This window comes from Anastrepha ludens, chromosome X (genome assembly GCF_028408465.1).
Source record: "Anastrepha ludens isolate Willacy chromosome X, idAnaLude1.1, whole genome shotgun sequence".
Taxonomy (NCBI): Eukaryota; Metazoa; Arthropoda; class Insecta; order Diptera; family Tephritidae; genus Anastrepha; species Anastrepha ludens.
This window is the reverse complement of record NC_071503.1, coordinates 96003693-96027994: the sequence shown is the minus strand read 5'-3', so window position 1 is coordinate 96027994 and position 24302 is coordinate 96003693. Positions and strand designations below refer to the sequence as shown.

Here is a 24302-nt window from a genome sequence, read left to right as displayed (position 1 = left end):
AAATGGACCGGTCGAATGGCCGCCGCGCTCGTGTGATTTGACGCCTCTAGACTATTTTCTTTGGGGTTATGTGAAGTCATTGGTCTACAGTAACAAGCCGGCGACGATTTGTGAGCTCAGAGCCAATATTGAACACGAAATTGCTGGAATTTCGGCCGATTTATGCAAAAGAGTGGTCGAAAATTGGGTTCAACGATTGGACTTCGTAAAACGTGCACGCGGTGGTCATGCAAAAGAAATCCAATTTCACACTTAAATGTATATGTTCCAACTCGATAATAAAAAAAAAAAATTAGTTAAAAAAGTCAAACCGTTTGTGTTTTATTCAAAAAAAAAGTTGAAGCGCTCTTACTGAAAAACGCTTTACATATCTATGCATATTTACAAGAAAATAAATATATTTTTTAACTCCTTTTCTCCTTTAGCTGACAATGGGATCTTAAAATTTCAGCCAGGAAATGTTTACGAATACAACTTTGATTCAATTCTGACATATGGACTAGGGCCAGGCGTGTCGACAGATATCGATGACACAAACTTAAAACTAGTTGGCACAGCTAAAGTTTTTGCTGAAGGCAATTGCGGATATACATTACAACTGAGTATTATCAAAGTTTCGACCACCAAAGAAGTCATAGAAAAGAAGATAGTGCAAAGCATTCAGAAGCCTGTACATTTTACCTTAGTGAATGGCAAACTAGAGTCTCAATTGTGCTCCGATCCCAATGACAATCAATATGCTTTGAATATAAAACGAGCTATTATTTCCTTGTTACAGTCTAGCACGGAAGACGGTACCGAAATTGATGTCTTTGGCCAGTGTACAACGCATACATCAGAGTCTAAAGTTGGTGGAGCGCAGGTTGTTACCAAAACACGGGATTTAGATCAATGTAACTATCGAGAGAATACTTATAGTGGTTTAATCCAAGGTGTTGTTAACCAAGCGGCTGGAATCAAATCTACGCATATTTTCAAAGCTAGCTATGTCAAGGAATCGAAAATTTCGAATGGCGTTGTTGAAAATGTCCATTTGGTTGAAGAGTACAGCTTTGGTGTGGGCGAGAACGGTATACACAGTGTGCAAGGCAAAGTAATTACGAACCTAAGGTTAAAAAATCTATCTGGCGCAGCCGCAGTTGCCCCTCAGACTGGCGCTCATGGCACTTCAATTATTTTTCAAAAACCGGAGTTATATACAACTAAAAATTTGGCTGTTTTAAAATCGGCCTTAACTCAACTAGTCGACTTACTGAACGACTATGTGAAAAAAGACTCTGCCAAAGGTTTTATTGAACTTATACGTTTAATGCGTAACGCGGACACGGATACCTTGCTAGAATTGGCCGCTGTGGCTCACCCAAACACCGTCTTGGCACGTAAGGTGTATCTGGATGCATTATTTCGCACTGGCACCTCCGAATCTACCAAGGCCATTCTAAAACAGTTTACAAAATTAGACGAACATGAAAAGCTTATCGCCATTATTTCACTAAACCTCGTACAGTCTGTAGATAAAGACACTTTAAATCAAGCAGAAAAGTTATTAACATACAACGCTCCAAAACAAGTATATTTGTCTATTGGCAAACTGGTTTCGAAATATTGCAGTGCAAATGGATGTGAGCAAGCAGACTTGGACGGAATCTCAAAGAAATTTATTGATAATCTAAAGCATTGCAAAGCTAACACAAAAAAGGACGAAGATCGTATTGTAAATGTATTGAAAGGTATAACTAATATGGAACACTTAACAAGCAACGCTGCTGTTGTTTTGGCTGAGTGTGCTTCATCGGGCCACTCGACGCGTATTCGTGTGGCAGCGTTGCAGGCTTTTTCTTCAGCTAGCTGCGATTCAGTTTTGGCTTCAAAAGCCTTGGCCTTACTGCGGGATCGTAATGAAGATTCGGAGATAAGAATCGAAGCATATTTAGCAGCTATTAATTGTCCTACAGCTAATTTGGCCACCGATATTGCAGATATTGTAAATTCAGAGCCATTATATCAAGTTGGTGGATTTATTGCATCCAGTCTTAAAGCAATACGTGATTCAACGGACGCTTATCGTGCTCATCAGCGCTACTTTTTGGGTCATATTCGTATTACAAAACATTTCCCGAAAGACTCTAGACGCTACAGCTACAATAATGAAGTGTCCTACAAACTTGATGCACTAGGTGTTAGTGGTAGTTCCGATTACAAGTTGATATATTCACAACATGGATTCTTGCCCCGTTCGGCAAGGCTTAATGTTAGCACTGAAATTTTCGGCACGAACTTTAACGTTTTCGAAGTAAGTGCAAGGCAAGAAAATTTAGAGAATGTTTTGGAATATTATGTTGGACCTAAAGGTTTGCTTAATAAGGACTTTGATGAGATAATGAAACTAATCGAAGTCGGAGGAAATCCTAATCGCGCCCGTCGTTCCATTGTTGATGACATATCAAAATTTTCAAAAAAATATAAAACATATGGGAGCAAAAACCTTCAAGACATCAATCTTGACTTATCAATGAAGTTCTTCGGTTCAGAAATGCTATTCCTTAGCCTTGGAGATCAGATTCCAAGCACATTAAATGATATAATTAAACATTTTTCTTTCATATTTGATGAAGTAAAAAAGGAACTCTCATCGTTCAATAAAGAATTCACTTTGCACGATCTTTTCCTTGATGTAAATACCATATACCCGACTGGTCTTGGTATACCATTAGAGCTGAATACGCAAGGTTTTTCCGCTAATAAATTAGATTTCGGTATAAACCTAGATATCGATGCTGTCCTTGAGCAAAATTGGATGGTCACCAAATATCAAATGAAGCTAGTACCAAGTGTTGATATTAGTTTAAAATTACAACTTGGTTTTAACGCGTATGTTTTGGCTACAGGACTTCAGATAGAATCAAATTTTCATTCAGCGCCTGGTGCCGATATTAAGTTCGATTTCATTAACGAAGGAAATGGCTTCAATTTAGACATCCAGTTGCCCCGAAACAAGCTCGAATTAATCGATGTGGAATTTAACCCAGGATTTTATATAACTGAACTTGATAAATCAACAAAGGTAGTTACGCCAAAAGTTGCCAAGAAGCAAAACATCGATAAATACCACATGTGCTTTAATCAATTGGATAGCATTGGACTGAATTTATGTATAAATGCAGCTGGGGTTGCTATTGGAAAAGAAAACTCAGCAAATAATGGGGATATTTACAGTTTAACACATCCTGTTAGTTTCAGTGTCTGCACAGAAACGGAACGAAAATATAATCTGCAGGGCTCATATGTGTCAAAGACAAATAGTGGCAGTCAGGAGTGGAAACTTGAATTGAATACTCCAGGATCGATAGAATCTCATACTGCTAGCATCACCTTTGAGCTTGGATCGAATCCCCACTCTTATGGACGGTTGGCTTTTAATACCCCGTTGTATCACTTTGCCCTTGAGTCCGGTTGGAAAAACGACAACAAAGAATTGGTCCTATATGCTCAATATGAGGATAATGACAACGTCAAACGAAACAGGATTGGCTTCATTCGCAGTGGTAATGAATATCGTCCTGTTATTGAAATTCAGGATAAGAATGGTGTGGCCCAGGAAATTAATGGCTATAGTATGGATGGAAGGATAGTTTTACAAAAAACAGGCGACAAACTAGCCAGATACATTTTCGATAATTTCCAGATAAAACATAAACAAAATGAATGTGTTGTTGTAAACGGTTGGGCAGAAGTGGGACCAGCTTGGTTGAACAATGAAATGCGCATAGGCGTTGGAAAGGATTCATATCTGATCAAAGGTAACTTCAAGGTGGATAAGGGGGTATATGATATTGGATTCTTCACAAATGATGAGCGGACGCCCGACAATGTCTATGGAGGCTCCGCAAGTGTCCAGCTGGCTGAACAATTATTCGTTGTACAGTTGGTTGGCGCCGCTGCTTATTGGCAAGTGGATTTTAATAATGAAGTCCAGTACACAACGTCTGAAAAATCGAATGCCTTTGCATCCAGCAACTTCAAACACGAAATAACTATCAGGCAAAAGAAGAATGTGTTTGGACAATTAAAATTAAATGGCATAACCTCTGGTAACAACAAACTGGAACTCGATACTGAATTAGTGCGAGGCAAGAGGCTGACTGCTTTTAAATGCAAATATAACGGTAATCGGCATGCTCAAGGTGATTATATTGTCGAGTTACATGGAAAATATAACAAACATTTTGCTGACATAATCGCCAAGAGTGACTTTAATGGGTATCGCTTTGTCATTGATAACTCTCTTACCACTAGTTGGGGTACATCAATCACAATTAAAGGTGAACTAGGTCAACGTTTCACCGCTCAAGATATTCATATTGATGTTATTGGTACAGCACAGTTTAGTAAGAAAGATAAGCCATTTCAATGGTATGTCAAAGTGATTGGTGCACCCGACAAGACCAGCAACGAGTTGAAAGTATCACGTGACAATACAGAAATTCTAAAATATATCGGTGAACTGCATCATCCTCAAGACAAACTGTCAGCTGGAAAGATCAATTTGTCCGCCAAAAATATAGCAGTACTTAAAGCTGACTTTAAAGTCGCCAAAAATGGGAAAGGCGAAGTTAACGTAGCAATTGAAACAATTAAATCCGATCAGAAACATAAAGTTGACGTAAATTCAAAATTCCAAGTGCAAGCACCCAAATATGAAGTGGAAACAATAATTGTCTTTGACGACGACAAAAAAGTTTTCTTCAGGACCGAAAGCCATTTGGATAAAGTGAAGTTTTCATCTAAGAATTTAGCAGAAATTTCAAACAAAAAAATTGCATTCGATGCTACTGCTGCGGTTAAAGGAGATTTTCGGATAAATGGCGAATTGCAGGGAAACTTTGTTTTTACTTCCCCTACGGGTTATGTTATTGATGGTAATGTCAAACACAAAGTTACCACCAATACCAAAACCGGTAATGCACAAGGCAATCTTGACGCACAAGTAAGTGAATCATACGACAAAAAAAAACGCTCTTTGGCGTTCACGGTTAACGCTGACAAATTTAATTCTAAAACAAAAGAGCTCTTGCAAAATGTTGAATTGACGTTCACTAATTTTGACAGTAAGAAATTGGAATTAGCAGCGAGTTTAAAACATTTACCCAAAGAGCAAAGCAAAACCATCGAAATTAAATCAAGCCTACGAGGCGATTTCCTAAATATACCTGCAAATGCGGATTTTGTAGTTGATGAATATGATAGCGAACATGCCATTTTCCGAATTGACCTTAAATATGGAGAATCCTTCAACTACAATATTAATGGTAGATATAATTTGGACGGTAACGATAGCCCCGCATCATACGAAGTCCAAGGAAATGTTCAATTACCAAGGAGTAGCATCAAGTCGGTCCAGTTCAGCTCGAATGGTAAGCTAATAAAGCCATCAAATGGAACTGGCACCTATGTCATTGAACTGCATGTAGATGAACATGCTGGAGATAGACAATTCTTGCGTCTGAACACTGTTTGGAAGAGTTCACAGCAACAAAGTGCTTATTCTTTCGATTTGGAAACTAAAGATATGCATGGACCACTGACATTGGAGGGTACTTACGAGCATCAGGGGGCTATTAAAAACGGCTTAACTAGCATAAAACAAGGATATTCATTCAACTGTAATTATAACAATAATTTTGTTAAAATGTCTGTTGGTCTCAATTTTGATGGTGTCAACAAAGCAACCGCACATTACGCATTGGACAGTAGTTTCGAATCAGCTAAAAATGTTGGTGTAGATATACATTTGCAGAAACTTGAAGTCGATGCTTATGAGGTCAAGTGGCAGGCAAAGTGTGGCAACAGCGTATATTCATCTGACTCCAAAATCTATCAGTCGCAATATAAAAAAGGATTTGATTTGTTTGTCAAAACTCCAAAAAGTGGTCCTATAGTTTTTGTGGGCCTTTTTGAAATTTTAGGAGATCACAAATCGAAGCTTTCGATTGAAATAAAAAATGTGATTGAATTAGATTTCTCCTATAACTCAGAATCATCATATAAGAATTTTGATGATTTCTTCATTCAAGCAAATTTGAATTCGGCAAAATTAAATCTTCAAAATTACGACCTTGATGTGCGATCCCAGGGTAAATCTATAGTATTTCATTTGAAAAACGCACAGGATGTAATTTTTGCTGGCAGCGCGACTTACTCGCATAAAAAGGAAAAGAGCAAGAGCATTATTGAAGGCCAGGGCCAGGCACAATATAAAGGAAAATTACAGAAGACAAATTTCCGACTCATACATCAAATTTATGACGTTAATGTTGACAAAGAAATGGGGTTCTCATATACCTTGGATGGCACTTTTGGTCCAAAAAAAGGTGTGTCTACTTTGAAAATTACGAACAAGGAAGTTGATGTTAAATTATCAATATGTGAGGAGAAGAAACAATGTACCAATGTGCAGTTGCAGTCTATTGTCTCCCAAAATGGCCAAGAAATAGAGTCGCCGCAACATTCCTTACTTATTGTAATAGATTTGCGGGAACTTGGCTATCCTTACGAATTTGAATTCCAATCAAAGACTATTCCTCAAGGATTGAAGCTTCAATATAGCCTCGAATCACAAATTGTGTCAAATAATAACTTAAAGTATAAGTTTGTCGCCAACATATTGCCAACCAACTCTAATATTCAGGTCACATTACCTCATCGGGAACTTTTACTAGAAGTAAAGCAACTATTCCCCGGGCAAGGAAAAATCTTTGGACATTACGAGAATTCAATCATCTTCTACTTTGATAAAATGAACAAACCAAATGATGTTACTCGTCTAAAGGCTGTTGCTGATATAACTGGTACTGAGCTCTTAGACATAAATGTAAACAGTGAAATGAGGTTTGAACATCCAACTATTCGTCCATTGACAATCTCTGGGAAATTTGATGTTAACCGCCAGCAAAAGATTGTTAACAGCGAAGTTATTTTGGACATATTCCGTTATCCGGAACAACAGATTATCAGTTCCCTGCGCACACAAAGCATCAACCAAGGCAATGGTTTTAATATTACTACTTTGGAAACATTGCATTCCACCGGTCTGGGTTTTAAATACGAATTCAGCGGTCACACAGCGGTTAACGTGGACTCACAAATGTTCAGTGCGGGTGCCATTTTGCATAGTGGTGCATCAGATCTGAAAGCTGTTGCCCACGTTTACGCTACAATGGAGCATACTGATGTGTCCGTGTACGTTCTGAATGAGCCCATTTTACAGGTGGCAGTCGATTTCAATCGCCAAAAATACGCAGTGAAGATAGATAGTAAGCTGCAACTGTTCAGCCAAGCTCCATTTGAACTCGTCAGCGAGTTACAGCCCTCACAGTCAAAATTCACTGTTAAACGCAAGGGTCTTCTCGATCTGAACGCCGCTGTAAAACTTGGCAGGGAATTTAATGTTAGTATTCAAGGCATTGATAAGCAACTATTCAATGGTCGCGTGGCTTTAGATGCTGTCAACTTTTTGCAAACAAGCTACTCGAGCAACCGCGATGACATCACATCATTTCTGGTAGGTTAACTGAAAATGACTTATTAATTATTAAACTATAATATTGTGCAGATGAAATCAATGTATTCTTACAAATACATTTCCTGAATTTCTTACAGACTGTTGCTGAAACCGAAATGAAAAAGGATACAGATGCAACAATTGAAGAAATAAAGAGCAGATTTAAACATCTACGCGAAATGGTCAATAAGCAAACACAATTGTTGAAGGGTAGCACACCCGATCTTTCGAAGCTGAAGGAAAATTATGAGGAAAGTCTCAACGAAATCGTTAACGAACTAGCGAATGACCCAGCCTTAAAGCAAATTAATGAAAGCTAGTAAGTTAACGAGGGTAGTATACATTTTTTAAACATTTTTAATATAAATCTTTATATATATTTCAGTGAGAAGATTTACAGTAGGGCTTTGAAAATTGCTGAGGATGTATCAAAGACTGCTACTGCATTCTTTGAAAACGTGCACAAGTCCATTGCAGAATTTTATGAAAACTTGCAAAATACATTAAAGGAAACCGTGCTACCAGCATGGGAAGACCTGTTGGTTACCGCTTCCAAAGTTCTTGGAGATTTGCGCGTGAAAATAGTAAATATTCTAACTCAACTGGTCCAAGATGCTTGGAACATATTGGAAGAATACGGACCTGCGTTAAAAAATTATGGCAAAGCCATTAATGATACATTGAAGCCACTGAATGAAGCTATTCAAGAACTTATTAAAGTAGTAGCCGAGATCATTGAGGAGTTCTCCGAGGAATTGAGGGAATATCTAACGAAACTTCCCAAACTTGATGCACTCCAAAGTGAATTGAAGAACCGTTTGAAAAACCTTCGCCTTTTGGATAATACTTTAAAGTTTTTCAGCAATCTCTTTGAACAATTGCAAATTTTACCATTAACTCAAGAAGGTACCGAATTCCTCAACAAATTCCGTGAATATGCTGAGGCGAAGCTAACTAATAAGCCAATAAATGATGAGCAAGTTTTTCAAGAGCTGACGCAACTCCTAATGCAAGCTGTAGGTTCTATTTGGACTAATTTGGATGTAAATTTACCATCAAGCATTTCCGGCAATATGTTTACCTCTTTATTGGGTGCAACATCGGAATCATTTGACATACTTGAGAAACTCCCAAGCGTCTTGTCATTCCGCTTTAGCATTTTTAATTTCTTCTTCAATGAGAACTGGGAACATATTTTCAGCGAGGAATATCTAAAATCTTGGATATTCTTCCAAGACTTTAATCTTCATGGTCATATCGCCGATGGCCATCAAGTCTTCACTTTCGATGGTCAACATTACTCCTTCCCGGGGAGCTGCAAGTATATATTGGCTCAAGACAGTGTGGATAATAACTTTACCATCATTGCACAGCTCAACAACGGCAAGCTCAAAGCTATTATATTAACCGATCGTGATGGTAATTTCGCTGAAATCACGGACTCTGGCGTTCTGAAAATTGATGGCAATCAAGCAGAGTTCCCTCACCATGTCAATAGCATTTATGCCTGGCGTTTATTCTACACCATTTGGTTGCATTCAGAATATGGTGTTGAAGTTATGTGTACACAGGACTTGAAGGTGTGCAATATTAAAGTAGATGGTTTTTACACCAGCAAGACACGCGGTCTACTTGGAAATGGAAACGCCGAGCCATATGATGATTTCGTTCAAATTGACGGCTCAATCGCTCCAGATTACGCTTCACTTGGTAACGGATATGCAATCGGGAAATGTGCATCAATTACTGCCCAACCAGTGGATGAAACTCCACGATCAGATATTTGTACCGAGCTATTTAGTTTGTCTTCACCTTTGGCACCTGGTTATATCTTTGAGAACCCTTCACCCTACCGCGCAAGATGTGATTCCGCAGTCGCTGAAGCACCGGAGAAGGAAAAAGAGCTGGCAGCTTGTATAATAGCTACTTCTTATGGTTCTGCACTCAAATTGCATAAAATTTCCATTAGGTTGCCATCACGTTGCTTAAAATGTCCTGGTGCTGTTGGACAACGAGAACTTGGTCAGGAGTTTACAGTTAAGATACCGAATAACAAAGCAGATATTGTATTCGTCGTCGATATGGACGTGAGTCCCACTTTACTAAGCAACTTGATTGCACCTGTAATAATGGAAGTTCGGGACTCTCTTAAGACACGCGGCTTCACTGATGTGCAGATCGGGGTTATTGCTTACAATGAATCCCAGCTCTATCCGGCTTTGTTAACCAGTGATGGTGGAAAAATTAACTACCAAGGTAACATAGCCAATGTTCAGCTTAATGGTCCCAAAAACTTCTGCATACACTGTGCCTCGCAGGAGGTGGCTGATCCAAAAGTAGTCGAAATTTTCAAGAGCATTGAGTTATTTTTGAGAAGCATCAATCCACAATCTGATGAAAAAGCGTTCCGTCTTGCTCTCAATTTCCCATTCCGTGCAGGAGCTGCAAAGAGTATTGTTGGAGTTCGTAGCAATACCTTGGAATTCTCCAATTTGGTAAATTTTCTGGCAAAAATTTAAAAATTTCCATAAATATAACCCTATTTTGTAATTTTTAAAGCTCAAATTGGTACGTGCTCATTTAACGGATGCAGCAACCAGCTTCAACGGCGCTTTATTACACATGATCGGCCCTGTAAAGGAATTGTTCATGGAAGGCATTTCCAAAGAAAAAATAGTCGGTAAGAGTGACCAAGATTACTAGCCTTTTTTATTATTTGGACCATCTTCTCATCTTTTTCCTTAACAATATCTAATTTTTTAATTATAGGTTTTAACTCGCGTTTAATCGCAACATTAGACGGTAAAGATGCAAAGAAACGACAGAAATTACAATTTCAAAATGATATTGGAATTGATTTTGTTCTTGACAATGGGGGTTGGGTTTTCACCACACAAAACTTTGATCAATTAAAGCCCAACGAACAGAAAAAGACTTTTAATCAAGTGGTAAATACATTAGCTGATACACTTTTCAGAACGGAAATCGTTAGCGAATGTGAATGTGAAGCACCCCATGGGCTGCATGCACAGCATCGTTGCGTCATTAAATCTTCTACTTTCTTGCCGAATAAGAAAATTAAGTCGAAATAGATCGAATTATATTTAAGCAATGACTACAAACTAAACATGCCTTTGTTATACAATAAGAATAAAATTAATACGTTAAAAAAAATTGTTTATTTTTACTAAACTCAGATTTTGAAACATTAACATTACTTATTTTAATCAAATTTTGTCAAGCGAAGTGCTTAAAATTAATTAAGGGGAAAATTTTTTGTATCGTTTTATATTTCATAACCACAGTAAGTATCGTACCACACAAATTATAGTCCAATTGGTTTTTTCACCGCGGACTAGTAATTTCATGAATTCTTTGACACTAGGATACAGGTTTCTAGTAGGTGAAGATTTGAATGCCAAATAAACATTCTGAGGTTTACCCATTGTAAACTCAAAAAGCCGACAGCTTTACACCACTATTAATACTCGAAATCATCAGACATTTGTGCCATCAAGACAGCCCACTTGCTGGTCAACACATTTAGAAAATTGATTTTGTGATATCTAAAAATATAGACCGATACCTTATAAGTGCTGAAACTTGCGTCGATGTACATTCTGATCACTCATAAGTTGTGGGCGAATTAAATGAACATCTATATGATACTGTGAATATACACCACTTAACGCCTTAAACGAGGTGTGTTCAAAAAATAAGGAGCATTTTCAACATTCGACTTTCGGTTATTTTTTTTATGTTGTAACACTCGTTTACACTAAGGTTCAAAATTAACGGGTTCACGGAAGAATTATTTTTCGGACCACAGGCTGATCCTTTTTGAAATCGATTTCGTTCGGGAAACCTTGCTACCCCGAAGGAACCCTAAAAGAACTGATTGGTCTCTTTTTTATAGGGTTTTCAGTAAGAAGTTGAACATTAGTAAGTTTATGGCTACTACTAGGGAACAACTGGACATGCAAGTTAGACACTTAGAGAGGACGTATCAGAATGCCTTTAAAGAGGCCTGTCCAGTATCCTTTAGCAAGAAAGGATTTCCTCCCTGGTGGAGTAAGTCGCTGACTGACTTGAAAGAAAAGGTTAGAAGAGTCTTCAATAAATGTTGTCAAATAAGGAACTTTCAAGATTTCCGAGTAATTTTGAAAGAGTATAAGAAAGTCATTAGAGATGCGAAGCGCAACTCTTGGAAAGAGTACTGCGAATCCTTGAATCCGTAAAAGTCTCGGTCAGACTTAGCAGGGTCCTCTCCAAGGACCATTCATGTAAAACTGAGTGGGCTGAATCTGTAGGTGAATCTTTAAAAATACTTGTTGATGCCTATTTCCCGAAAAATTCTATTGCTTGTCTGTAACGAAGGTGCGAATAGGCAGGAAGTTTACCTGCGATGTCCTGACATCTGTCCTGTCAGTCAACAGAGTAAACTGGGCAATCGATAGCTTTTCCCCTTTCAAATCTCCTGGTATCGATGGTATCATGACAGCGATGCTTCAGAAGACTAAAACCTTGGTGGTTCCCGTCCTTCAAAAGACCTTTTTGGCGTGTATCTCATTAAACCCCGTTCCTGCAAGCTGGAAGAAAACCAAGGTGGTCTTCATTTATAAGGCAGGAAGGAGGGGCCTCAAGCTCAACACGCTTACCTCAAAGGGAAATCTACCGAGGCAGATTTGCATGAGGTAGTAAGAACTGTAGAAAAATATCTCGAGGGAATACACTTTGGCGGCCTTTGTAACCATAGAAGGTACCTTTAATAATGTAACGGCTGAGTCAATTGCCACTGCTCTAAATTGTCTAGGGGTAGAAAGACATATCTTCGGGAGTGGGCTAACGTGAGAAGGCGAAGCATTCAAGGATAGCTGGTTGTGCGCTGGGCTTGGGACCCGCCACTTAAAAATCCCCCCCAATGAAAAGAGCTGCAAAGCCTCGGATGAGAACTGCCTTTACTGATGACGACCCCTGCAAACGAATTAAGGAATATGATTTGAGGGCATGCACCTGGAATGTCCGGTCCCTTAATGGGGAAGGTGCCTCTGCCCGGCTGGTTGATGTCCTCGTGAGAGCAAAGGCTGACATCATTGCCGTCCAAGAGATGCGATGGACGGGGCAAGGTAAGAAAACCATAGGACCTTGCGACGTCTACTACAGCAGCAAAGTAAAGGAGCGCAAATTCGCTCTCGCAATAATCTGCATCAAAGCGCGGTTTTTTAACATCTCGTTAATTTGCGCCCACGCCCCGACGGAAGAGAAGGACGATGCGACCAAAGATTCCTTCCATGAGCGCTTGGAACGTTCCTATGAGCGCTGCCCCCGCCACGACATAAAAATCGTGCTTGGCGACTTCAACGCCAGGGTGGGCAAGGAGGGAATTTTTGGTCCCACAGTCGGAAAATTCAGCCTGCACAACGAAACATCCGGTAACGGACACAGGCTGATCGACCTCACCGGGGCGCGAATCATGGTAGTCTGCAGCACCAGATTCCAGCATAAAAAGTTACACCAAGCTACCTGGCTGTCTCCTGATCGAAAAACGCAAAACCAGATCGACCATGTTGTGATGCATGGAAGACGCGCTTCTAGTGTATTAGATGTACGTACGATCCGAGGATCCAACATCGACTCGGATCATTACTTTGTTGCAGCCAACCTGCGTACCAGCCTCTGTGCAGCAAAAAAAAGTACATCTACCTACGCAAAGAATGTTCAACATCGAAAAGCTGCAATTATAAGAGACAGCCAGAAGATTCACGACGAGGAATGGCATGCTGCCGCTGAAAGAAAGGAGTCACGCTACGATCGGGCGCAACGCGAGTCATATGGGATCGCTACAGAGAGCTAAAAAAGGAACAGAGACGTATTATCCGAAAGAAGAAACGAGAGGCCGAAATACGTGAGTGCGTACAGCTTGTGATGCTGGCCAACAGGAACAACACCCGAAAATTCTACCAGAAAGTTCAGCGGCTTACAGAAGGTTTTAAGACCGGGGCATTTTCCTGTAAGAACAAAGACGGCGAACTGGTGACTGCCGTACAGAGCAATCTTAAATTATGGAGGGAACACTTCTCGAACCTGTTAAACAGAGAATGTGAAGATCCCGATACCCCAATCGTTGACGAAGGAATTCTCGTTCCGCTACCCGACCATGATGAGGTGAGAATAGCAATATCACGGCTAAAGAACAACAAAGCCGCGGGCGCCGACGGACTGCCGGCTGAGCTTTCCAAACATGGCGGCGAGGAGCTGGTAAGGTGCATGCATCAGCTTCTATGCAACATATGGTCGGATGAAAGCATGCCAGCCGATTGGGATTTAAGTGTGCTCTGCTAAACCATAAGAAGGGCGATCCTGCAATCTGTGCCAATTACCGCGGGATTAGTCTACTAAATATCGCCTATAAGGTTCTAGCGAGCGTATTGTGTGAAAGGCTGAAGCCCACCGTCAACCAACTGATTGGACCTTATCTGTGTGGCTTTAGACCTGGAAAGTCTACCATCGACCAAATATTTACAATATGCCAAATCTCGAAAAAGACCCACGAAAGGAGAATCGACACACACCATCTTTTCGTCGATTTCAAAGCTACATTCAACAGTACGAAATTGGTATCCCCACAAAACTAATACGGCTTTGCAAGATGACTTTGCTCAACACAAGCAGCGCCGTCAGAATTGGGAAGATCCTCTCCGAGCCGTTTGATACCAAACGAGGTTTCAGACAAGGTGACTCACTGTCGTGTGACTTCTTTAACCTGATGTTGGAGAGCATCGTACGAGCCGCAGAACTTAATCGCTCAGGCACAATATTTTATAAGAGCGTACAATTGTTGGCGTATGCCGATGATATCGATATCATTGGACGACGACAACATCCGAAGAAGCGACGCTTGGAGTATTATGAGAGAAAGATTCTGCGTAAGACTTTTGGACCTTTGCTCGTTGGCAACGGCGAATATCGCAGACGATGGAACGATGAGCTGTATGAGCTTTACGACGACATAGACAAAGCGCAGCGAATAAAGATCCAGCGGCTACGTTGGGTGGGTCATGTCGTCCGAATGGATACAAATGCTCCGGCTTTGAAAGTATTCGATGCGGCACCAGCTGTTGGAAGCAGAGAAAGAGGGGGCCTCCTCTGCGTTGGAAAGATCAGGTGGAGAAGGACTTGGCTTCACTTGGTGTGTCCAATTGGCGCCGGTTAGCACGAGAAAGAAACGACTGGCGCGCTTTGTTAAACTCGGCCAAAATCGCGTAAGCGGTTATCGCGCCAATTAAGAAGAAGAAGAAAGGCATATCTACCTCTGGATCTCTTCTCTGCTTGGTGGTAGTGAAATAAATGCTGTGGAGGGAGGGGCAAAAATCCGTAGGTTCGGATATAGGGGTACACCGCCGGGCGGCGTTCTCTCGCCTCTCTTTTGGTTAGTAGCTATTGATGATTAAAGAACGGTGGAGTAAAGGTGGTAGCATTTGTCGATGACTTGGCCCTAATGGCCTCTGGAAGGTGCGCTGGCTACACTCCGTAGTTGGGCTGCCAGTTGCAGTCTCAGACTCAACTCTGACAAGACGGAGTTGATGCTATTCACCAGGAAATACAAGCATCCTAATTTTAAGCTTGCCAGACTAAACAACCAGTGTCTTACACTCGCATCGGAAGTCAAGTATTTTGGTGTAATACTTGACCCCAAGCTCCACTGGAAGCTGCGCATAGAAAATCGAGTTAAGAAGACCAGTGTAGCCTTCTACGCCTGTAAATCTATGTTGGGCTGAAAATGGCTTCGACCTTGAATGCCAACTTAGTGGTTCTGCCAATTTTGACATATGGTTCCCTAGTTTGGTGGGTAGCATGTGTGGGCATCACTGGTGCTTGTAGAATATGTCCCACTGCTGCCCTTAACGTCATTCTGCACTTACTTCCCGTGGATCTGCAAGTTAAGTCCATTGCTCCTCAGAGCGCTGTTAAGTTGAAAGAGATTGGCCTCTGGAGCCAACTTCCTGTAGGGCATAGTAGCATCTTGAAGCAGATCGCCCTTCCTTCTCTGTACTTCGCACTGATCTCTCCATCTGCACACTGGGTTTTGAGAGAGATTGGAAAGAGAGGAGAGTCGGCACGGATCCAAGATGGAATCTGCAGTGGGAGCGGGAGTTTTCTCTACATCAGCCAATATTTCGGTATCCTTTAAACTGCCGGGTATCCAGGTATAGCAACGGCTTGGTGGCGATGAGAACACTATTGTCATTGGAGCGTTGAACTACCTGGCACCTGCTTGGAGGTGTGTTTCAACCAAGAAAATGCAAAGTGTAAGCACTTATGTAGCACTTATAGTATTATAAAAGTAACTGTACGAACGAACTGGGATAGCGGCTTCAAGGGGGGACCCAACAACTATGAATAATTTAAGACAACCAAACTGGAGTAGTCCTATGAAGCAAACAACGGAGCACCTAACTTAAGACATCAAGATACCGTCACCATTTCAAAAAGGCACAAAACAGCGAGATCTCCAGTACGTGTTACCGAAATTAATCCAGAGGTTATAATCTTGGAGACACCGAAGACCATTTCTGCCTCCACTAGAGAACGCTACACAACACCAAGGAGTACTCCCTTTGACAGATGTTTTGGGACTGTGTCGGCTATGGACCACAGAGCTGAATTGGGCACACAAAAGATATGGAACGTGGTGCATCCACAACCACGGCACAACCAGTAGGAGGTGCAGCTCTTATCCAACCGCAGACGGTGACCCAGCAGCCCCAATTGATGAAAGCACGCTAAATGTCTCTGGAAGAGAAATTATTGAGTTGCAGAAGTTCTGCACATCGCAGAGAAATATGCATAAAGATGTAATCAGGCGGTGTAGCATCATCAAACGACTTAATACTGAAGTCTTGCTGGAGATGGACAAAAAGGAAAGGCGGAGGGGTTGGATGAAAAGAATACTCCCACCCAAGATATGAAGGCTACCCTTGCAGAAGGACTAGTGGAGATCAGCCAATCCGCTAAGAGAGTCAGGACAAAATCTAGCCCTAAGGAAGCAGGAAAAACTAAATCCCCAGCTGCTAAAAAGCAAAAGTCTCTTCGCGCGGGGACGGAGATAACCCCAAGGATAAGAGACGAGAAGGAGTAGTGGATCAAGGTTCAAAAAAGGCCCAAACAGAAACCCTGGAAGAAAATAGTTCGGACGAAAACTGATACAATCCTCATTGCGACTAAATCAGAAAAGATATCATATGCTGATATCCTACGGGCGGTCAAAGCGAATGGTGCCACAAAGTCGCTGATTGAAAAGGTCCATACATTGAGGCGTACCCAAAAAGGAGAGCTTTTGCTTGAGCTCAGCAGAACAAAAAACACTAGTATCCGTATACTACAAGCATCAATACAGGGCGTACTTAAGGAGGACGCATCGGTTCAGGTGAAGACCCACATGCTGACTATTCTCTGTAAAGGCCTGGTAACGGATATTAGCAGCAAGGAAAGAGCTGTTGGACGCCCTAGAGGCACAAGCTAAAGTCAGGAGGCCAGAAGACCCTGCAGTAAGGTTGGCAAAAATGGAGTACGGAGGTACGTAGACAGCATACATATCGCTCCCTCCAAAAGACGCCAAGATGGTTCTAGACCTGAAACATCTCTGGGTAGGATGGGCTGGTGCTCGCTATCGGAAGCAACATCCCCGATTAAATGCTACAAATTTGGGAGTATGGACAGGCAGCTAATGTAAAGGAATTGATAGATCAAATATTTGCAGAAGATCCGGGGAGGTTGGCCTCAGAGGTGCTACATGCAAGAACCTAGAAAGATGTGCACTTTGCTGTGGGGCACATAACGAAGGGAACACAAAATTCTCTAGTTTCCAGGAGGCAGTCAATAAAAAGCGCGCATAAGGATAGTACAAATTAACCTCAACTATTGCAGAACTGCTAAAGATATATTGTCGAGGAATATGCGGGTTCTGATATTGACACCTATAACTGGTTAGCTGATGCAATATACGGGGCTGCGATCGGGATACCGGGAAATAAAGCGCTGTCATGCAAGCCAGATAGTCCACAGAAGGGATATACATGGGCGCAAATAGACGGCCTTTTCATTGTAAGCTGCTATGCACCACCGAGAATGACCTTAGGAGAATTCGCGGATATGTTGACACAGATAGCAAAAGATTTCCGACACAGGTGTGGTCGACCACGTGGTGAAGCCTACGGACCAACCTCAGAGGAAGAATACTGGAAGAAACGTTTGGATTTGACGCTTTTAAACACGCCAGGATGCCACACGTTCGATACAGGTACTAGACGATCAGTCATACAGATTTCCGACACAGGAGACCTTTGATCATTGCAGGTGACTTTAACGTGTGGTCGACCACTTGGTGAAGCCTTCGGACCAACCTCAGAGGAAGAATACTGGAAGAAACGTTTGGATTTGACGCTTTTAAACACGCCAGGATGCCACACGTTCGATACAGGTACTAGACGATCAGTCGTAATCAGTCTTAGACCTTGCGTTCGCCTATAGATCCACGGAAACTCGCATGCAGTGGCATATTTCAAGCATGTACACCCACAGTGATCACCATGCAATCATAATGGACCTGTACACAACTCGCACGCCCAAGCCGACAAGAAAAGTGCAAAGAGTGTCCTGGAAAAGGAATACTTTTGACGCAGAATCTTTCCTAGCGATCTGGAGCAGGGCGCACTTGGCTACTGAATTTGCAGAACAGCGAGCAAACCAAGTAGCAAAGCGATTGGAAGAAGCCTGCGATGCAGCGATGCCAAGACGCAGAGGAACTACTAACCGAGAGCCTGTATATTGGTGGACAGACGAAATTGCGAAACTTTGAAAACGATGCAACAAAACTCGCAGAAGAGCTCAAAGAGCCCGTCGCCGGCCATCTTATCCTGCTCAGCAGGCCCTTCATAAAGAAGCCCGACACGCATTGTAATAGGCAATACAGCAAAGCATATTCCGTTGCTTTTTTGAATTAAGAAACTCCGCAAATACTAACCCATGGGGTAGAGCATAGAGGACAGTTATGAAGAAAGTGATAGAACCAAAAATCTCCCAACCCATATGCCCTGTCTTGCTGGGAAAGGTGGTCTCTTACCTATTTCCACCTAAGAGCCCTGTAAAGGTAACGGATTTACATCCCTCCCCCCCGCAGTCAGAAGAGTATACGGTCTCAAAAGAAGAGGTACTGGCCGCTCTTACGAAAATTTGCGACGCAAAAGCTCCGGGTCCAGATGGTGTCCCCAATATTCCTTTCAAAGCAGCGGTCCAAGAGAGCCCAGAAATTTTTGCTGAGTTTTACACTGAGTGTATTAAGTCTGGTACATTTCCCAGGAGATGGAAGCGACAGCGTGCTACTGCTAAAACCGGGCAAATGGCCAAATGATCCATCCTTATGTCTGTTAGATACATTGGGGAAGGTACTAGAAAGAATCATCTGTGGGCGGTTGCATAAATACCTAGAAGGGACAACAGGACTTGCGGAGCGACAATTTGGCTTCAGGCAAGTAAGATGCACTGCCATTCAACTGGTGGTCGAAATAGCGAGCGAGGCTATTAACAGGACAGGCTCTATGAAATATTGCACTGTCATAACGTTGGACGTAAATCAACTCAGCAAATTGGACGCTAATTCTTTCAGCACTGAGTGCTATTGGAGTGCCTTCGTACCTGATTAGGATTCGAATTCCGATTCCGAAGCTATTTCGATGGCAGGATTCTTGAATATGACACAGACGACGGACCTCAGAAATACACAGTGACAGGCGGAGTACCGCAAGGCTTGGTTCTCGGCCCTACTTTGTGGAACGCAATGTACGATGGGATCCTCAAAATAGAGCTGCCCATGAATGCGACACTAGTAGGATACGCAGACCATATTGCGCTGGTTGTAACGGGGAAACAGGTCATTGATGGGGAACTCACTTGCAACGATGCGATAGCGAGGATTGAGCGCTGGTTATACAATGCCAAACTCCAGCTAGCAGCGCAAAAAACTGAAGCAATCTTGTTGAGCAAAAAGAAGAAGAGGGAGAGTTTGACGGTGAATGTTGGAGGTCTCAACATCCAGTCCAAGCCGGCTATACAGTACTTAGGGGCTAAGATTGACTCACGCATGACCTTCAGTGAGCACGCGGTGAAAGTCAGTACGAAAGGCGCCGTAGTTGCAAATGCTCTAACACGGTTGCTGCCGAACATTGGGGGAGCCCAATGTGCAAGAAGAAGACTTCGATCTACTGTGACAGACTCCATCCTGTTATATGCCGCTCCCATTTGGTCCCAAGCCCGATGCATACCGAATAGTATCTGATGTTGAAATTTGCGTGATTGCGGGAAAAATTCCACTGGATATCCAGGCACGTGAACTAAAACGTCTCTATCCAAGGCTAGGTTCAAAACCTACAAGGGACCAAAAGTTGGCACAGCGAATGACGTCACTTGACGAATGGCAGCGAAGATGGGATCATTCTCCTAAAGGCCGCTGGAGGCACGAATTTATCCCTAACCCTAACACGTGGTTACGGCGAAGACACGGATAAGTGGATTACTTCCTCTCCCAGATGCTGAGCGGGCATGGGTGCTTCCAATATTTTCTGCATAGGTTTGGTCTCTCCGCTTCACCGCTCTGCCCTGCCTGCCCAGAGAATGTTGAAGACGCACGAAACGCTAAAAAGCAAAAGTCTCTTCGCGCGGGGACGGAGATAACCCCAAGGATAAGAGACGAGAAGGAGTAGTGGATCAAGGTTCAAAAAAGGCCCAAACAGAAACCCTGGAAGAAAATAGTTCGGACGAAAACTGATACAATCCTCATTGCGACTAAATCAGAAAAGATATCATATGCTGATATCCTACGGGCGGTCAAAGCGAATGGTGCCACAAAGTCGCTGATTGAAAAGGTCCATACATTGAGGCGTACCCAAAAAGGAGAGCTTTTGCTTGAGCTCAGCAGAACAAAAAACACTAGTATCCGTATACTACAAGCATCAATACAGGGCGTACTTAAGGAGGACGCATCGGTTCAGGTGAAGACCCACATGCTGACTATTCTCTGTAAAGGCCTGGTAACGGATATTAGCAGCAAGGAAAGAGCTGTTGGACGCCCTAGAGGCACAAGCTAAAGTCAGGAGGCCAGAAGACCCTGCAGTAAGGTTGGCAAAAATGGAGTACGGAGGTACGTAGACAGCATACATATCGCTCCCTCCAAAAGACGCCAAGATGGTTCTAGACCTGAAACATCTCTGGGTACGATGGGCTGGTGCTCGCTATCGGAAGCAACATCCCCGATTAAATGCTACAAATTTGGGAGTATGGACAGGCAGCTAATGTAAAGGAATTGATAGATCAAATATTTGCAGAAGATCCGGGGAGGTTGGCCTCAGAGGTGCTACATGCAAGAACCTAGAAAGATGTGCACTTTGCTGTGGGGCACATAACGAAGGGAACACAAAATTCTCTAGTTTCCAGGAGGCAGTCAATAAAAAGCGCGCATAAGGATAGTACAAATTAACCTCAACTATTGCAGAACTGCTAAAGATATATTGTCGAGGAATATGCGGGTTCTGATATTGACACCTATAACTGGTTAGCTGATGCAATATACGGGGCTGCGATCGGGATACCGGGAAATAAAGCGCTGTCATGCAAGCCAGATAGTCCACAGAAGGGATATACATGGGCGCAAATAGACGGCCTTTTCATTGTAAGCTGCTATGCACCACCGAGAATGACCTTAGGAGAATTCGCGGATATGTTGACACAGATAGCAAAAGATTTCCGACACAGGTGTGGTCGACCACGTGGTGAAGCCTACGGACCAACCTCAGAGGAAGAATACTGGAAGAAACGTTTGGATTTGACGCTTTTAAACACGCCAGGATGCCACACGTTCGATACAGGTACTAGACGATCAGTCATACAGATTTCCGACACAGGAGACCTTTGATCATTGCAGGTGACTTTAACGTGTGGTCGACCACTTGGTGAAGCCTTCGGACCAACCTCAGAGGAAGAATACTGGAAGAAACGTTTGGATTTGACGCTTTTAAACACGCCAGGATGCCACACGTTCGATACAGGTACTAGACGATCAGTCGTAATCAGTCTTAGACCTTGCGTTCGCCTATAGATCCACGGAAACTCGCATGCAGTGGCATATTTCAAGCATGTACACCCACAGTGATCACCATGCAATCATAATGGACCTGTACACAACTCGCACGCCCAAGCCGACAAGAAAAGTGCAAAGAGTGTCCTGGAAAAGGAATACTTTTGACGCAGAATCTTTCCTAGCGATCTGGAGCAGGGCGCACTTGGCTACTGAATTTGCAGAACAGCGAGCAAACCAAGTAGCAAAGCGATTGGAAGAAGCCTGCGATGCAGCGATGCCAAGACGCAGAGGAACTACTAACCGAGAGCCTGTATATTGGTGGACAGACGAAATTGCGAAACTTTGAAAACGATGCAACAAAACTCGCAGAAGAGCTCAAAGAGCCCGTCGCCGGCCATCTTATCCTGCTCAGCAGGCCCTTCATAAAGAAGCCCGACACGCATTGTAATAGGCAATACAGCAAAGCATATTCCGTTGCTTTTTTGAATTAAGAAACTCCGCAAATACTAACCCATGGGGTAGAGCATAGAGGACAGTTATGAAGAAAGTGATAGAACCAAAAATCTCCCAACCCATATGCCCTGTCTTGCTGGGAAAGGTGGTCTCTTACCTATTTCCACCTAAGAGCCCTGTAAAGGTAACGGATTTACATCCCTCCCCCCCGCAGTCAGAAGAGTATACGGTCTCAAAAGAAGAGGTACTGGCCGCTCTTACGAAAATTTGCGACGCAAAAGCTCCGGGTCCAGATGGTGTCCCCAATATTCCTTTCAAAGCAGCGGTCCAAGAGAGCCCAGAAATTTTTGCTGAGTTTTACACTGAGTGTATTAAGTCTGGTACATTTCCCAGGAGATGGAAGCGACAGCGTGCTACTGCTAAAACCGGGCAAATGGCCAAATGATCCATCCTTATGTCTGTTAGATACATTGGGGAAGGTACTAGAAAGAATCATCTGTGGGCGGTTGCATAAATACCTAGAAGGGACAACAGGACTTGCGGAGCGACAATTTGGCTTCAGGCAAGTAAGATGCACTGCCATTCAACTGGTGGTCGAAATAGCGAGCGAGGCTATTAACAGGACAGGCTCTATGAAATATTGCACTGTCATAACGTTGGACGTAAATCAACTCAGCAAATTGGACGCTAATTCTTTCAGCACTGAGTGCTATTGGAGTGCCTTCGTACCTGATTAGGATTCGAATTCCGATTCCGAAGCTATTTCGATGGCAGGATTCTTGAATATGACACAGACGACGGACCTCAGAAATACACAGTGACAGGCGGAGTACCGCAAGGCTTGGTTCTCGGCCCTACTTTGTGGAACGCAATGTACGATGGGATCCTCAAAATAGAGCTGCCCATGAATGCGACACTAGTAGGATACGCAGACCATATTGCGCTGGTTGTAACGGGGAAACAGGTCATTGATGGGGAACTCACTTGCAACGATGCGATAGCGAGGATTGAGCGCTGGTTATACAATGCCAAACTCCAGCTAGCAGCGCAAAAAACTGAAGCAGTCTTGTTGAGCAAAAAGAAGAAGATGGAGAGTTTGACGGTGAATGTTGGAGGTCTCAACATCCAGTCCAAGCCGGCTATACAGTACTTAGGGGCTAAGATTGACTCACGCATGACCTTCAGTGAGCACGCGGTGAAAGTCAGTACGAAAGGCGCCGTAGTTGCAAATGCTCTAACACGGTTGCTGCCGAACATTGGGGGAGCCCAATGTGCAAGAAGAAGACTTCGATCTACTGTGACAGACTCCATCCTGTTATATGCCGCTCCCATTTGGTCCCAAGCCCGATGCATACCGAATAGTACCTGATGTTGAAATTTGCGTGATTGCGGGAAAAATTCCACTGGATATCCAGGCACGTGAACTAAAACGTCTCTATCCAAGGCTAGGTGCAAAACCTACAAGGGACCAAAAGTTGGCACAGCGAATGACGTCACTTGACGAATGGCAGCGAAGATGGGATCATTCTCCTAAAGGCCGCTGGAGGCACGAATTTATCCCTAACCCTAACACGTGGTTACGGCGAAGACACGGATAAGTGGATTACTTCCTCTCCCAGATGCTGAGCGGGCATGGGTGCTTCCAATATTTTCTGCATAGGTTTGGCCTCTCCGCTTCACCGCTCTGCCCTGCCTGCCCAGAGAATGTTGAAGACGCACGAAACGTACTCTTCTACTGTCCAAGATTCGAAAGAGAACGTGAGGAGTTAGCCACTATCCTTGCAAGACAGCCCAGTGAGAGAGTAATTTAACTGGCAGTATGTGCATTTCAAAACATTGCTGGGATGCTGCATGCAAATTTTCCAGGCAAGTATTGCGTACGCTACACAAGCAGGACGAAGAAAGGCGAACAATAGAGGTGCTTCAGTACGGGCAGCTAGAGCAAAATAATATTAACGCCGTCTGCCGCGTCTGATCACACCGAACTTCCCGACAAGTGCCAAAACTAACATAAAACATTGAACAAGAGGAGGTCAACTCATACATACAATTACGGACGCTTGAGTTAATGACTCACGACCATACAATACGCAGAAAAGACGGTAATGTACACGACATTACCGCACACTTTCGAAGTTCCATTTACTTCTTAATGGA

General features: G+C 42.8%; 1 protein-coding gene across 1 annotated transcript in view; it reads left to right on the top strand.

Annotated features, from left to right (window-relative positions):
- Window positions 1-10773, top strand: part of LOC128869666 (apolipophorins) — a 29272-nt gene extending 18499 nt beyond the window's left edge. The window contains exons 4-8 of the mRNA XM_054112249.1: window positions 426-7561; window positions 7660-7880; window positions 7947-10056; window positions 10121-10241; window positions 10331-10773. Of these exons, the coding sequence (XP_053968224.1) occupies window positions 426-7561; window positions 7660-7880; window positions 7947-10056; window positions 10121-10241; window positions 10331-10653 (9911 nt within the window). The 3' untranslated portion in view covers window positions 10654-10773. The remainder of the gene's footprint in view (window positions 1-425; window positions 7562-7659; window positions 7881-7946; window positions 10057-10120; window positions 10242-10330) is intronic.
- The last annotated feature ends 13529 nt before the right edge of the window (window positions 10774-24302 follow it).